This window comes from Panthera onca, chromosome B2 (assembly GCF_046562875.1).
Source record: "Panthera onca isolate mPanOnc1 chromosome B2, mPanOnc1 haplotype 2, whole genome shotgun sequence".
Taxonomy (NCBI): domain Eukaryota; kingdom Metazoa; phylum Chordata; class Mammalia; order Carnivora; family Felidae; genus Panthera; species Panthera onca.
Genome location: NC_138343.1, coordinates 68,019,139 through 68,036,455, shown reverse-complemented (window position 1 = coordinate 68,036,455; position 17,317 = coordinate 68,019,139). Strand labels below are relative to the sequence as shown.

The following is a 17,317-nucleotide window of genomic DNA, read 5'->3' as shown; positions in this document are numbered from 1 at the left end:
CATGCTAAGGTAAAATATAATGTCCTAAAATCAATTTTTCAATTAGTACTTATACATTTAAAGAACTTTTTAAGTTAATTTATTTTGAGAGAGAGAGAGAGAGAGAGAGAGAGAGAGAGAGCGCACAAGCTGGGGAGGGGCAGAGAGATGGAGAGACAGAATCCCAAGCAGGCTTCACGCCATCAGTACAGAGTCCGATGCAGGGCTCGAACTGACAAACCGCAAGATCATGACCTGAGCAGAGATCAAGAGTCGGAGGCTCAACCAACTATGCCACGCAGGCTCCTCTTATTATACATTTTTTTAATGTCTGTTTCCTTTAAACAGTGACATTAAATGGGTCCTCTTGACTCAACTTCCAAATTACTGAACCACATATACTACCATAAAAATCATCTGATTCTAGAGGAGGCTCAAAATAACTCTTTCCAAACTGTTAACAAGAGATCTTTAGTTCAGGCTTCATAGTAAATTATTACCATTCCCCACATTTACACAACTGAGATAACACTAAAAGGGCATTCAAGAGACTCTTTCACCATAGTGCAAATGTGAAACAATAATGAATTCAGGACTTTTGAGCTCCTCCATTCACATGAACCTTCATGTCAAAAGGCTACATTTCTTCTGAACCAGTATAGTATACCTAGTAATATAACCACTGGTTTGTTTTTTGGAAGGATAGCTTCCTTTTCTGTGCTAAGAACTATTTTTTAACTTGATACTTACAATTATCTTCCACATCTTTTTTGCTGTCTTCTTCTGCAGGGAACACTTGGTTTATGAGAGCCAAAAATGTCTAACAAAAAAACAAGAGCTCATTAAACTAGCAGCTTATAAACAGTAAGAAAAATAAATGAACTTAATTGGTTGCATACATTGTAATAATAGCAACAATATGCTCTTCACTAAAATATAATACAAGATCCTTCTATTAAATAAATCACTAACCCAAAAAGAGGATAATAACTTTACTCAAATATTATGCACTTTTATCATGAATATAAAATCAATAATAGAAATTAATAAAAAACATCCTGTCCTCTAACACCCAGAATGAGACAAAATAAGAAATATATTAATATTTTTTTTAAAAAGTTTTTTAAGTTTTATTTCTTTGGAGAGAGCGAGCAGGAGGGGTAGGGGCAGAAAGAAGGGGAGAGAGAGAATCCCAAGCATGATGAGGGGCTCAAACTCACAAGCCATGAGATTACAACCTGAGCCAAAATCAAGAGTCAGACACTTAAACCAACTGACCTACCCAGGTGCCCCTCAGAAGTAACTAAATATTAAGTTTACATGGTATGTACTTTAGCAACTTTTTAAAAAATAAAATTTTTAATGTTTGTATATAGTGATTTTATTGTAAAAAAAAAAAAAAAAAAAAAGTAACATCCAGTCAGTCAGATATACCAACAGCACAGACTATTATTTAATTAATGCTATTGTTTGAGTAAAACATATTAGATCCAAATTCCTGTACAGAAATGTGTCAGAAATATAAACAGTATCCAAAACTATGTGGTCCATAAAATTACAGATATCTATGAATGAGTCTGTATTTATTATATCACTTAAATGCTATGGCAGAAACTCTAGAATTAAGATAGTATCTTGCCAGAGAGAATTACACCTAAAGAGAATTAAATTTTATTCATATCATTCTAGCAGTTATTTATAAATTTGTACTTCTCAAACAATTACAATTACTCTTGTGGTTGAAGTTTCCATCCATATCAAATAAAACTCTAAGGAAAAATGTTCAATTATTTTAAAATAATATTTATAGGTCTACATATGTACATATATGCAAGAGTGTAACACAAAGCTACTGCTATAAAGAGTAAAATCCAGGCTGCTGGTAATACCTCAACTGAAAGTCACACCTAAATTAGAAAACTTTTATGTCCTAAAAACTCTGGAAGTTAATTATTTGGAACCCAGTACACATGTTCTTAATGTTGTAAATGTGCAAAGGTTTAGAGGATAGACCACAAAATCAGAACTGATCCATAATGTATTAAGTATATTAATGGTAATATAAAGCAATCCACAATTTATAACAATGATTCTATAGGAAAACACATTAAAAAATAACTGCTAAAGTCACAGACATTAGCATTCTTTCACAGATGTGGAAAACAGGGTAAGGACTCCTCAGACCCAGGTTTGGGTTCTATCTTGTTAGGAGCCACGTGAAACAGAAGAGGTTCCAGAAAGTCAGAAAATGGAGAAGTGGAAGACAACAAAATCCTAAAATGGAAAGGTTAAGAGCAGGAGTAAAAGGCCGGTAATGAGTCCTAAAATATAGTTTCCCTCCCTCCTTCATCCCCCAGTTACCACCAGCCCTCATCTTCTCTCCTTTACTGCCTTCTTTCTCAATAAGAAAGAAAATTTGTTTCATTAAAGCAATTGTTTTCTTTTACAGGGAGGATGCTTTTTCTCCCAACAAGGGAAGATCACATAACAAAGCACACACTAATCACCAGCAGTAAACATGTACCACACATCAAACACAGCACATCAAGCTCCAATGACCAAATGGACAAATACGTTTCTGCATTTGAGAAGATTATAGTCTAGTAGGGAGGGACAGAGAAATGTAAACAAACATTTCTGATAAAATATTACAGGCAGCTAAGAATTTTTACCACTCCTCCTAAGAAGTAATCAACAGTAAATTCTACTGCATAGGAGGAGGAGGAAGAGATCAGGCATCTGTGGAAAAAATTCATAAAGGAGGTGACCTCAATCAGAATCTTGAGAAATAAATAGTATTTGCTAAGTAAAAAACTATGGAAAGTGGCATTCCAAGTAAAATGAGTACTGTGAGCAAGGACACTAAGCACCCAAAACCATCTGGTTCATGGTGAGGGCTTGATAAACACTGGAGAGGAAGAATGGAAGAAAAGGAGGAACAGACACACTAGAAATAAGCAGATGGCAGGAGTATGAGGAGGAAATGGTTGGTTGATAAAAGATAAGGCTAGCAAAGTAGAGAGAGAAAGAAAATGTAGACCCTTAATAAGCCATATATTGAGGGCTTTAGCTTGAAGTCCGGTCTGCTGCAAATAGGGAACATGAAATCGACTTAGAGGTTCAAGACAGCATTTTTAACAGAATAAAAGATATTAGAAAACATCAGAATGCATCAGTAAGAATGTTTCATTCATGAATATGCATTCACATGCACAATACTACTCCCTGACATATATAATCTCTTTCTTATAAATACACACACATACAACACACATATCAAATGCAATGTAAAATCTATTTCTTACTATTGGTCACAATCAAAAAATTTTAAAAGCCATTACTATCATCAAAGGCATGTTTCCCACTAGAGTCAATCACACCCTCTTCCATTCTTTCTACTATATCAGCAAACAGATCTACTGGACTTGTCCATCACTTTGTGCACTGAATTCCTTAATATTCAAAAGATGATGATCTCTCTACCAGGAATTACCTAAGTAAAAGATTACTTCTCTTATGGATCTTTTTAACTGTATGATTATTATGTCATTTTATAATTTATTAAGACCCTGCTCAGAGAGAAGGGAAAAAAATCAAAGTTAGAAGCAATCCCTGTAATTTGTTAACCTCCAAAACATTTTTACGGAAAGAAGCTTCTTCATTTATAGAATAACCTACAGATCCATAAGTTTTCATAACTCCACATTTTAAATCTTAAGTGTTTTTATTGGTTCTCTATATGTACCTGATTAATACTAATAAGGCACAGTTGAAAGCACATAAGATATTTAAAATATGAAAAAGCATATATTCATAAATCAAGTTTCCTCTATGACTGAATTGAATTATTTTCTCACCTGTGGATATAACAAAATATATATAGAATATACTTAGAAAATAATACTTTTCATTTCATTGCAGCCTTTTCATTTACTGTGCGTATGAAATACATTAAACAAAAATGAAAAAAGACTTTGAAGGATAATGAAAGGCTCACTAAATTTCTATCCCTCCCTAAATATACTACTTTGACATACTGATCATTTTGAATTAAACGGCTCTTGAGAAACAGCAGGTGAAAGAATGCCACTGTCACCCTCCTTTTTATCCCTGAAATCAGGACATAAAATTCCTATGTGAAAAGTGACCTCCCTGTACCAGGAAGAAAGAAGAGAAAGGGAATCAAGGCCAAGAGAAATCTATAACTTAGTCATACTAACTCTTATCTTCCTAATTACTTCACCACAATGTACTACTACCCTTAGCCCAAACCCCGTTTGTCTTATCAATTCTTCACAAATTTTTTTGTTTCTTTGTCAAAAAGGTATAAAACCTTTCTCCTCTGGTCACTTCTTTGGATCTTCATTCTCTTGTGAAGGCTCCCAAGTACATGGAAAAATGTAATAAAAATGGTATGCTTTTTAACAGTGACTCTGTCTTATGTCAGTTGATTCTTAGGTCCAGCCAGGGACCTGAAAGAGTAGAGGAAAATTTTCCTTCCCCTACAATTTCAAATACATGAAAATAATTGAACTTATTTCTTAACCCTTTCATTCTCTGAACATGTATGGCATTGTAAGTACAAAGAGGTCCTTGGTTAATAAGAGGAAAAACTAGAAACACTTTGTGTTTTCTTGCCTGAGAGCATCTTTAATTGGCCTCCTCTAACATGGCACATTATATATTATGCATTTAGGTTCCTGGGTTGTTTACAGTAACAGAATAGTTTTCTCTGTGAAAAGACCTCATGAGAGATCCACCTTGTTTTTCTAAGGTTCCCAGAAGGATGGCAGTCATATGGCATTAGTTAACCATGTATCAGTAGAATATAAATTATTCACGAACATTCTCAAAGTCTAAAGTAAACAAATGACATCAACAAATTTAATTTAGTAAGAGGTGTTTAACAGTATTTATTAAACTGAAAATTGTTAAGTTCTCCCACAAAGGCAGACCTTACAGTCCCCATGAAGACCAAAGAGACTCCAGATCACTTTTTCCCCAAACTCCCATTTTGTAATACTGTCTAGTCTATGTCTAGGCATAAAAAGAAATAGGGGCGCCTGGGTGGCTCAGTCAATTAAGCATCTGACTTTGGCTCAGGTCATGGTCTCAAGGTTCTCATGGGTTCAAGGCCCATGTCAGGCTCTGTGCTGACAGCTCAGAGCCTGGAGCCTGCTTTGGATTCTGTGTCTCCCTCTCTTTCTGCCCCTTCCCTACTCATGCTCTGACTCTATCTCTCAAAAATAAATAAACATTGGGAAAAAAAACAAAAAAGAAAATAAACAGATGCCATGTGTACAAAATTAAAGTATGCTTTTATGTTTTAAAAACTATCATTATAACAAAAAGCTATCATTATAACACAATAATAATAGATAGGTATGTTTAAGACTTAAGTATCTGTACTTAACAGAATATGCTCTATTAAGTATCTAATCTCATGCTAATAAATTTAAGTAAATAAAAAGCTTAAGAAAATCATCTAGAAGCTAATGCAAAAAGCAAAATTTGGTAAAATAATCCCATTCACTTTTCATACTTTTGTAATATACTGACTACATCACAGACATATTAATAACTTGAGCAATATAAGGAATAAAAATGTTACTGTTCATATTTTATCATATAACTATTTCTTAAAAATGATATGAAAGGCTCACTAGATTTGTCTGATTTTATGATAGGATCCCATTTTTCCCCTACGATATAAAACAATAAATAACTCACTAGAAAACTAAGATTCACTTACCAGAAAATTGTTTTCCCTTATACTGAGCTAGGAATATCTATTTCATTAAGAAGGGCCACACCTATAGAAAAAAAAATCAAATTTTGAAATCTTTCTGAGAAACTCACCTTGCCTTTTTGGTTCAAGGGTTCAATGGTTAAGCTGTCAGGGCCAATATCTACAATATTGCCCATTTGAAATCCATCTGTAGGGTGTGGTGCCCAAACGGGCTTTCCATCCTCCATTTTTGAAGGGAGTATCTATTTTCTGTTTGAAAGGAACAAATAAAACAACATGAATAACTTTGGAAATAAAAATAAGTACTTTTTTAGAAAGCTAACATGTGAATTGCAATTCATAGAAACACATGTCTGACCCTATCACAGGTAAACCCCACCCCCTTTCATCTTGTGGCTGCACCCTGACCCTTTTTATCCACCTTTAGATAAGGACCAAGCAGAGGCTACTCAACCCTTAAGTAACACCTGCTCTGCTACTGCCTTCCTTCAATTGTGATTGTAGTGGAGTACTGCACTTTGAGCAGTACAGAAACCGAAACAGCCATAATGTTCACTTATTGCCCCAGGGTAATTTATAACAACACTTCCTTTTACTCGCTGAAGTATTCTGGATAGCACAATAAACAGTTGTCCTAGGAATAAATGTTATTGTGTGGAGTTAGCTAAGAGTTTAACAAAAGTCATTGTAGACCTAAAGGGATAAAAATGAGACGTGTGAAAGATTATCTCCTCTGGGAAAATTTCCCTGACAATCTGAAACTACAAGGATGCCTCACCCATGTTGCCCCCTATGGTATCTTCACGTACCACTCAGCATACTGTTTTTGTTTTTCTTTTTTTACTGAGGTAAAACTTATATACAGTGAAATGTACAAATCCCATGTATACACGTTGGTGAGCTTCAACAACTAGATATACCCATCTAACAAACACTGCCATCAATATATAGAACATTTCCATATAGAACTGAAAGTTCCCTTATGCCTCCTCTGGTCAAACCCTAACCCCCATAGGCATCTACTGTTCTGGTTTCTCTCATCACAGATCACTTTTTATCTTTTCTTGAACTTCACATAAATGAAATCTTACCGCTTTTGCATATGGCTTATTTGATTCAACAAAATATTCTTGATAGTCAACCATGTTGTTGTATATACTAGCCCACTGACTGATTATACCACAATTGTTTACCTGTTGTCCTACTGATGGACATTGGGATCGTTTCCAGTTTTTGCCTATTGTGAATTCTAATGTAATTTTTCAAGTGTTCTTCTAAAGCTTCTATGCTTAGCAATCTCATATCTAATATGAGCAATCTCATATCTTTGCAATTCTGTCTTTTGAGAATATGCCAAGGGGTTCATGACATGTAAGACATTTAATTTTAATGAGCTTGGATTCTAGGAGACTAATGGGTAATCACAAATTGGCTACTGAGTGATCCTAGATGTTCTGGTTTCATCATCTCAGTGGGAACTTATTTTTCATTACTTATCTATACTTAAAGAAAAATTGATACATGTGCCATAAACTCTCCTCTTTTGTGGCATTCTCAAATCTGGGATTTCCCCTGTGGATGTTGTCAAGTCTATTTTCTTATGAAAGTCAAGGATGTATAGTATGTAGTTCAATCAAAAAGCTAGTAACAACTGGCATGTTTGCAATGTACTTGTTGGTTAATGTCTTCAATAGTGAGATGTGCTTTTCCCCATGCAGCAAAGGCTACTAGGATTATGGGTATTCCAAATTAAGAAATTAAATGAAGATTCTCCACAGAAGTCAATCAGTAACACTGAGCAGACTTACATTACCACACCTTACATCTACACACTTTACCTAAAGAATCATATGTAGTCCCATGGCTTTAAGTACCATCTTTAGGTGAGTGATGCCCAAATTTATTGCTCTAGCCCAGAACACCAGTGAACTGAATCCCCAGATTTTATGCGTCTAGTGGACATCTCCTCCTCACAAATATACCTAAAAGATGTAACATGATTATATTATTACTCTGTCCCACCACCCCAGCCTGTTCTTCCTTATCAGTTAAGGCACCAACAACACTCAGTTCAAATCAAACATGGGGTCGTCCTCAATTCTTCTAGCTCCTTGCAAATCCATATCACTCCTCTAAACCTATCAAGTCTACCTCCAACAGGTATCTTATTTTTACCCACTTCTCTGTTTCACCTCTGCCATCCTAGTCAAAACCAACATGGCCTTTTACTAGGACTTCTGTAATTAACTTAGCTTCCCACTGCTACTCTTGCCAATGTGCACAGATCACCAGAAATCCAACTGAAAGGTAAATCTGACCATGTCATTCCTGCTCTATCAGGGCATGAACTAGTCCTCTCTGTGTTCCCAAAGCCCAACACAGAGCAGGCAATTTAATACTCACTGAGTGAATGAATGAATTGTTCACACAATTTGGGAAGAGTAAGAAGATATGGTGAACTAGGAAGAGTTGAAAGGTCTTAAAAACCTAAGCTTGAAATTAAGCTCCACCACTGTCTGACTAGCTCTTAAGCAAGTTACTTAATCTCTCTGATCATTATCTTTATCTTTACCCATAAGTGATATCACTTACCTTACAGAATTGCTATGAGGATTAAGTGACATAAAATTGAGATCACCATTCTCATGATACCCAACAGATACTAGTCACACCTCTCCCCTTATTTTCCCCAATATCCATTGTTTGAAGCTACCAGTAAATTTTGCAAAAATGGTCTTGTGACACTTCTAAATACAGAAGGACATTACAGAATAGTCATGAAATATCATTTAGGAATAATTAAGTATCTGGGGGAAAAAATCACAGCAAAGCAAAATTCCCAAAGTTCAAAAAAGAATGTCAAATTCCTTTGGACAATTCAAATTGCTTTCCTATTTGAACAATTTGCTACAACTTCCCAATTAAGATAACAGATTTAAAGGCACACATGTAATGTTGCCCCTTCATCCAATACCTAAATCTACAGTAAAGTGATTCTTCAAAAAAAAAAAAAAAATCAATCCATAAGGATGGGAAAAAACAAAGAGGGGACAACAGCAACAATATTTGGGAAGTTGAAAATCAAATGGTTGAGAGGCAACTGACTCAGGAAACCTGAAAGGACTGAATCTCAAGTCAGGAATAGGGAAAGATGGAAGACAACCCACATTATACCCCTGAATCTCAAAAGACAGAGAACTATACTGCGAAAATACTTCTAGAACCAAGGGTAAAAAGAGGGGGTCTAACATAAGAAAGACTAGGTGAAAGTTGTTTAAGAAAGAGATTTTCTGGGGGCGCCTGGGTGGCTCAGTCGGTTAAGCGTCCAACTTCGGCTCAGGTCATGATCTCACAGTCCGTGAGTTCGAGCCCCGCGTCAGGCTCTGTGCTGACAGCCTGGAGCCTGTTTCAGATTCTGTGTCTCCCTCTCTCTCTCTGACCTTCCCCCGTTCATGCTCTGTCTCTGTCTCAAAAATAAATAAACGTTAAAAATAAAGAAAGAAAGAGAGAAAGAAAGAAAGAAACAAACAAACAAACAAAACAAACAAACAAACAAATAAATACATAAAAAGAGATTTCTGGAGTGTGTAGGTGGCCCAGTCAGTTAAGCATCCAACTCTTGATATCAGCTCAGGTAATAATTTCACAGTTCATGACTTAGAACCACACATCGGGCTCTGCACTGACGGAGCAAAGCCTGCTTGGGACGCTCTTTCTCTGTCCCTCCCCTGCTTGCTCTCTCTTCTCTCTCTCTCTCTCTCAAAATAAATAATAAATAAGTAATTAAAAAAAAAGAAAAAAGAAAGAGATTTCCTAACACCACCAACACGCACATACTTCACATCACTAGGCAAATGCCTCCCCACTCTCCCATCACTACCCCAAGAGAAGCTTAGATGTTATTCTCTGGAAAAGACCAGGTGTCTGGAAAGAGAAATGCCAGAAAGAATTAATGGTATACATATAAAAATTGCCACTTGCTAACAAAAACCCTCTCCTTGACCAAACTTTAGTTAGGCTCTTCTGAGCCTGCTTCCTGATGAGGCCATGCAACTAGGCCTTCCATGTCTGTACTATCCTTGTTGGGCCTACATCGGCCAGTTTTAGCAAGAATCCTGATAAGCCACTTTGGAGAAATTTCCCCTCCCTTGATATCTGATTAAGTTTTTCATCCCCTACCTCTGATATATAAATCCTTAAACTGCCTTCAAGAATCCCTTATCCTTGTTGTTTTCTCTTACTTTGCGTTCACTGACCCTCTCAATCTGCTCATTGGCTATAATCCCCAGCTGCCTTTTCTGTCCTCCAAGTTGAGCCTGATCTCTCTCCCCTATTTTAACATCCCTTGTTATAAACTGACTGTGTCTGTTATGGACTGAATTTTGTCATTCCTGCCTCAATTCATATTTTTTTAATATGTGAACACTAATTCGTAATATGACTAAATCTGGAGATAGGGCTTTTAGGAGGTAATCAGGTTAATGACATTATAAGGGTGAGATCCTGATCCAATAGGACTGGTGGTCTTATAAAAAGAGGAAAAGAGATCTCAGATCCCGCTCCCCAACCAAGGGCCATGAGTGCACAGCAAAATGGTGGCCATCTGAAAGCCAGAAAGACAATCCTCACTAGAACCCAACCATGTTGGCATCCTGATCTCAGACTTCCAGCCTCCAGAGCTGTGAAAAAATAAATTTCTATTATATAAGACATCCATCCAATCTATAACATTCTGTTATGGCAGACCAAATAGACTAATACACTCCTACTACAATAATCCTGAATAATCTTGTCATTTTAGCAAGTGTCAACATAATTTTCCTTTAATAGCATAACACTAGAAATGAATATTCACTAGAAGGTATAAAATATAAAGTTGAGGCAATTTTACAGAAAGCCAAGAAAAAAAGAGATAAAAAGTGGGGGGGGGGGGGGAGAAGAAAAAGAAGAGATACGAAAATGAAACACGTAAAATTATTAAGCATCAAAATACCAGGAACAACAGACATCCTGCCCATCCCCCTCAAAAAATAGAAGGGAGAAAACTAAAATGTTGAAAGAAAATTCACCAGAACTGAAAGACATGATTTCCTAGCGTCTAGCCAAAATGTCCATTAAATCCTCAATACAATAACTGGGAAAACACACACACACACACACACACACACACACACACACACACACACAAAGACACTATGTCCAATTTCAGACCACCAGAAATAAAGAGAAGATGCTACACACATCTAGAGAAATCAGAGAAAAAAGAAGGGAAAAAACATGGATCATGTCCAAAGGATCATGAATCAAAATGGCTTCAGCAACACTGAAGCAGGAAGTCAACAAAGCAATGCCTATAAAATTCTGAAGGAAAATTATTTCCAACTTAGAGCCCTGTACTTAGGCAAAATACTGGCCCAAACTGGAGCAGTATAACCCAAGAGGCAGCCACATTGAGCACTGTCATCAAAGACATCCACTGACCTTGGACCACATGAAGCTAGCCCAGATTCTTATCTGAACTTGTCTTATTCTAACTCTGTACTGATGATGTACTTGTGCCTGGAGAAACTGTGGACAACTCATACCCTCCCCTATTAAATATCTTCTACTTACTATTCTAATATTCTCTTAGAATAAACCTTTTTTTTAATAAGGTTTCACTTAATTGGGGTGTCTGAGTAGCTCAGTCGGTTAATGATCTGACTCTGATTTCAGCTCAGGTCATGATCTCATGGTTTGTGAGTATGAGCCTCAACTCAGTGGGGAGCCTGCTTGGGATTCTCTCTAGCCTTTTTTCTGCCCCTCCCCCACTTGTACACATGCCCACACATGCTCCCTCTCTCTCTCAAACATAAATAAAGGTTTCACTTAATTGTTTTTAGAATCCTAAATACTTATAACAAATACCTTCAGTAATGAAGTCTTACTTTTCATCCCACAACAGAAGACAAAATTCTTTTAGGCATGTTACTTACTATTTACTCCCAGAAAATCATTCAGAAAAAAAACCCATGCAATCAGCATTCATACTTATTAAGGCATGTCTGCTTATGAAGAATACTTAAAAAGACATTGAAAAAAATGTTTTTAAAGACATCCCAATTCCCAGTGCTATTATACTAGAAACCTTAAACACATTAAAGCCTGAATATATATGCATTACCCCTGGAGTTAGGTCAGCAAATTTAAAATTCTTGAAATTCCTTATGTTTTTCGGGAAAAGAATGGAAACGTTCTACAATATGCATCAACCAAAAATTATCTCGTTTTTTATACTTAATTGACAACTGAAATTTTTTAAGTAAGCACTATAGTGATCTACAGAAGTACAGCTGACCCTTGAACAACATGGGTTTAAACTGCATGGGTCCACTTACATGTGGATTTTCAATAAATACATTGGAAAATTTTTTGGAGATTTGTAACAATTTGAAAAACCTCACAAACCACATAGCCTAGAAATGTTGAAAAATTAAGAAAAAGGTATATCATGAATGTACAAAATATAGATACTAGTCTCATAAAATTTATATATGTATTTGCCTAATTTATCATTTGCTACCATAAAATATATATAAATTTTAAAAGTTGTAATTTATCAAAATTTACACACAGACCATACATGACACCATTCACAGTTGACAGAACCATAAAAAAAAAAAGGATACAGTATTGAATCCAGTATTAGTACTGAATACCTAAAATTCAATTAGTACTAAATACCTAAAATTAACTGTAGTGCACATTGTACTACTGTAATAATTTCATAGCCACCTCCTCTTACTACTGCAATAAGCTCAAGTGTTGTGAGTACTGGCTTAAAATACCATGTGACAATCATCTCTGAGTGAACAGTTCATCTCTCCAGTATACTGTGCATCACAGTAAAAAGCTATCTCTTGCAGTTCTCACTACCAATAAAGTTTTGGGAGAGTCAAAAGTTATATGCAGGAGTGCCTGGGTGGCTCAGTTGGTTAGGCGTCCAACTTGATTTCAGCTCAGGTCATAATCTCAGTTTCATGAGTTCGAACCCCATGCCAGGCTCTGCGCCGCCCTTGCAGAGTCTGCTTGGGATTCTCTCTCTCTCTCTGCCCCTCCCCTGCTTATGTTCTCTCTGTCTCTCCCAAAATAAATAAATAAAACTTTAAAAAATTATTAAAAAAAAAAAGTTAGGGGCACCTGGGTGCCAACTTCAGCTCAGGTCATGATCTCACAGCTTGTGAGTTGGAGCCCCGTGTCGGGCTCTGTGCTGACACCTTGGAGTCTGGAGCCTGCTTTGGACTGTGTCTCCCTCTCTCTCTTCCCCTCCCCAGCACATACTCTGTCTCTATCTCAAAAATAAATAACCATTAAAAAAAAAAGTTATATGCAGATTTCCAACTGTGGCAGGTGGTCAGCACCCTTAACCCCAAGTTTTTCAAGGGTCAACTGTAATCTGTAGAAGCACTAAGTAATCCACAGAAGGCAATCAGTACCCTTTCAGAGGTTATTAGCTAACTTTTCGTTTATTCTTTGTTTAAAGGTAAGAAGCATATCACCAGAAAGCTCCCTGGGGAGCAAATGTATTAAAGGCTAGAGTGACAAATAATACACATCCATATTCTTCCTTCTTGACAACTCTAGTGATAATCCCAATATAACAATCCTGGGCCATAAACAGAACCGGTAGGCCCATACCACAAACTATGAGTCATCACCTACTCCTTTACATTCAAAGATTACACTTTAAATATAGCCATGATACATAACAGTGCCTTATATTTTACTGTCTGGGGTATTAGGAACTGAGTACTAGCTAAAGGTAGTTTACAGTTGTGCTAAAAGAACAAGATATCAAAAAGGAAGAAAGGAGCATTAAACAGAATATGCAGAATCCTTTTAAGTTTGCCTTCTACATTAACTTATTCCATTAATTACTTACTTAGCCTCCTATTATGTACTACATAGTTCCAGGTGCTGGAGCTATAATGGCGAGCAAAAGGACACAATCCGGCCTCATGTTGCTTTTTAATAGGAAAATAACCACCGGAATAAACCAGTAAACAAAACTGGCAAAAATCCCTGCCCTCCAGGATCTTATATCCCAGTTGGGGGTAAGAGGGTGGCATAGATGTATCAAATTTGCCTTTTAAAAAGACTACTCTTTCATCTGGCCAGGCCCTGGGCTTGCTAATGAAAATAATGTTATGTGTACCTTTGGCACACAAGCTTTAAACTGGCAGCTACTCTAATCTGTATCAGTCTATCCTGAAGGCTATTAGCTTCTCAGGTGTGCAGATACTGTGAACACTGAGCACCAGGTAACAGTTGGCCATGGCTGGTGCATTCTGTGTGTACCTAGAACAATCTTTCACTGCCCATATCAGTTCCACTACGAACGTCTGTACAATGAAATTCTCCAAAACATTTCAGTAGGGTTCCCTCTAGTTAGTAAGTTACCTTTGAAAAGGTCTTCCTAGAAAACATTTCCAAGTCAATCTTGTTCTGCTAGTTGTACAAAATACAGGAATTATTTAATTGCTGTAATACTGGATTATGCATCATTAAACATTAGTACTGAAATTTATTGCTATTATCTTGGTTTTATCAACAACAAACATTCATTAACAATGGGGAGAAAAAACCTACCACAAAGTCCGAACTCATGACAAAAAAGTAAGAAATTATCTCAAGATAACAATATCTAAAAACTACTTCAATTTAATTAATATATTCACTCATTTATTTTTTCAATGAATATTTACCAAGCACCTCTTACATGCCAGTCACTGTTACAGGTTTAGATATCGATGAGAAAATAAGAACTCCAACGTTTCTCAATCTACAACATTATAAGAAAGACAAGAAATGTCTAGGTCAGCTATGACACTCTGGTTTTAACAGTAGTAGGTCCAACTGATCCTGTGATCAGTCCTGATGACTGACCATCTTTACCAAAGTTATACTGTAATTCCAAATATAGCCTCAGAAAGCTTAATATACTGATTAATATTTAAAGCTAAGTCTATTACCACTTGATTCCTAGACATAGGTTTAAACACCAAAGGTAACTTCAGCTTAACTAGTATAGCTAAGATTAACTTGCAACAAAAAAAGAGGGTTAAAAAAAATTAAAAGCAGGGGTGCCTGGGTGGCTTGGTCGGTTAAGCATCTGACTTTGGCTCAAGGTCATGATCTCATGGTTCATGGGTTTGAGCCCTGCATTGGCTCTGTGCTGACAGCTCAGAGACTGGAGCCTGATTTGGATTCTGTGTCTCCCTCTCTCTCTGCCCCTCCCCCATTCATGCTCTGTCTCTCTTTCTAAAAAACTAAACATTAAAAAAATTAAAAGCAAATATTGATAAATTCATCATATCATTATTAAATATTTAAAATATTTATAAAATGGTTTGAAAACTGATACCATCTGGCAAATTACTCCAAATGCATATTACTATAATTATGAGAGTTGGTTATATGATTTTCTTTCAGATTTTCAGAGAAGAAATCATAAACTATACTTCAGCTATAAACTCTTACCTAAATTACTATCACAAAACAAATTTGAATTAGCCATAATTTAAACAATATATGTAGATAATCTATACTAAAATAACCTAGCCAAAATGTAGACCATTCTAGAGAAAGCCCTTGTATTCTTCAGAGACTCAATATCTCAGTTTATTTCAGAAGCTCAAAATTTCTCTTACAGATGGTAAAATACCTAAATAGCAAGATATTAATTTATCCCAGGTGATTTAGATTTTTCATACCCCGTGACTAATCTTATCTATTGTCCAGTGATTACATCCAGAACTTACCTGGTTTTGTACTTAGTGCTAGATTTAAAAGTTATTTCTTAAAAGTTTGTTGGTCTTTCAAAAAGGAGTTTGTAAAAGATTAAAGACTTTAATTCATTTTCTCCACCACAGGATAATGTTGATCTCCTATTAAGTGGTTAATGAAATTTTAACTTGGTCTTCAACCAAAAAGAAAGAAAGGCCTTTTCTTCCTGAAGGATCCTCCTGTGTTTAAAATGGCCCCATTCTGCTCAAATTGAAATATTCTACAGTTTAAATCCCAGGCCTTGACACAATATTACTTAGATTTTTCAGAAACTAACAGATCTATATGTAGGCAAACCACAACCTGGATGGTACACTATTAACCAAGGTAATAAGAAGCCTGAACAATCCTGTCTTTTAAATACATCATTGACACTGTGAGCATCTTAACTCTCCTAAAATGTGCATAATAGAAGTTGATTTTCACCTACAAGCAGCAAGGTCATTTTAAGAGCTGACACTGAATCTGGGACACCTGGGTGGCTCAGCTGGTTAGGCATCTGACTCTTGATTTCAGCTCAGGTCATGGTCTCACATTCGTGGGTTCAGCCACACATCCAGCTCTGTGTTGACAGCACAGAACCTGCTTGGGATTCTCTCTCTCCCTCTCTCTTTGCCCCTCCACCATGTGTGTGCGTGCAAACGCAAGCGCGCTCTCTCTCTCTCTCTCAAAATAAATAAACTTAAAAAAAAAAAAAAAAAAGAGCTGACCCCAAGTCCAATCTAATGCAGGCCACATAGTTCTCCTGAGACAGGAATTCATTCAATGAAAAAAAAAAAAAAAAAAAAAAAAACTCAAATGCTATGACCAGGAGGAATAAACTCTGAGAGACACACAAATTAAAAAGGAAGAGTAGAAGGTGTTATTCTGTTATAATTTCTATCACTCATAAATGAGATAATAAAACCTAGGATATTCAATAAAGTTTTCATACAATCCATAACACTAAGTTTTTTTTTTAACATTACTAACTTGGGTTGTGTGTGCATGGGTATAGCACACGAAAACAGGAACCGAAGACAATTTTCTTATAGCTGGTATGGAATTCAATTCAGTTAGCCAAGGGAAGCAAAATTACTATAATGTTTCACCGACTATTCACTATTCAGCAGACATTACACTACTATAATATGTTATCTCATTTAGTTTTTACAGCTCTGGGAGGCAGCTACCATCCCCATTTGGAAACTGAGGTTTGGCAGTTTAGGCAAATTGCCCCAACAAAGACAATTAAGAAATGAGTATAGAGAGAAGATGAGAATCCTGTGTGACCCCAAGTCCAAACTTGTAATCACTGCACTACATAGCTATGCCTAATCAAGCTTCTTGTCTGCACCACTGGTTTATATTTGTCACTAGATCTAGAAAAAGACCTGGTTGTATAATGTTGTGTTGTCCTAACCTATTTTTTAATGGCATAAGAAACAAACATAATTTAAAAGATATGTAAAGACTTCATGAAAAATCTTATTACTTCTTTCATAAACACTAAAATGTTCATTATTCCTTACTTGTAATTTGGATTTGGATTTAAATTCTTTAATGTGTAGACTACAAGAAGTTCTTTTATTTCCTTCACACAAGAAATTCTTGGCTTGAGTGGTCTGTGCTAAAAGGTAAACATGATGATATGAGTACTTTTGTCTTCCAGTTAACTCTGTATTTAAATAACTAGCTGAGGGGGCGCCTGGGTGGCTCAGTCGGTTAAGCATCTGACTTGATTTTGGCTCATGTCTTGATCTCATAATTCATGAGATCAAGCCC

At 36.2% G+C, this 17,317-nt stretch overlaps 1 protein-coding gene across 5 annotated transcripts in view; it reads right to left on the bottom strand.

Moving 5' to 3' along the window:
* MYO6 (myosin VI) overlaps positions 1–17,317 on the bottom strand; it is a 145,924-nt gene that overhangs the window by 82,111 nt on the left and 46,496 nt on the right. For all 5 annotated transcript variants that reach the window (XM_060615993.3, XM_060615988.3, XM_060615989.3 and 2 more), the window contains exons 2-3: positions 5,839–5,977; positions 730–799 (exon numbers count right to left, since the gene is read on the bottom strand). In XM_060615993.3, coding sequence (XP_060471976.2) covers positions 730–799; positions 5,839–5,955 — 187 coding nt within the window. In that variant the 5' untranslated portion in view covers positions 5,956–5,977. The remainder of the gene's footprint in view (positions 1–729; positions 800–5,838; positions 5,978–17,317) is intronic.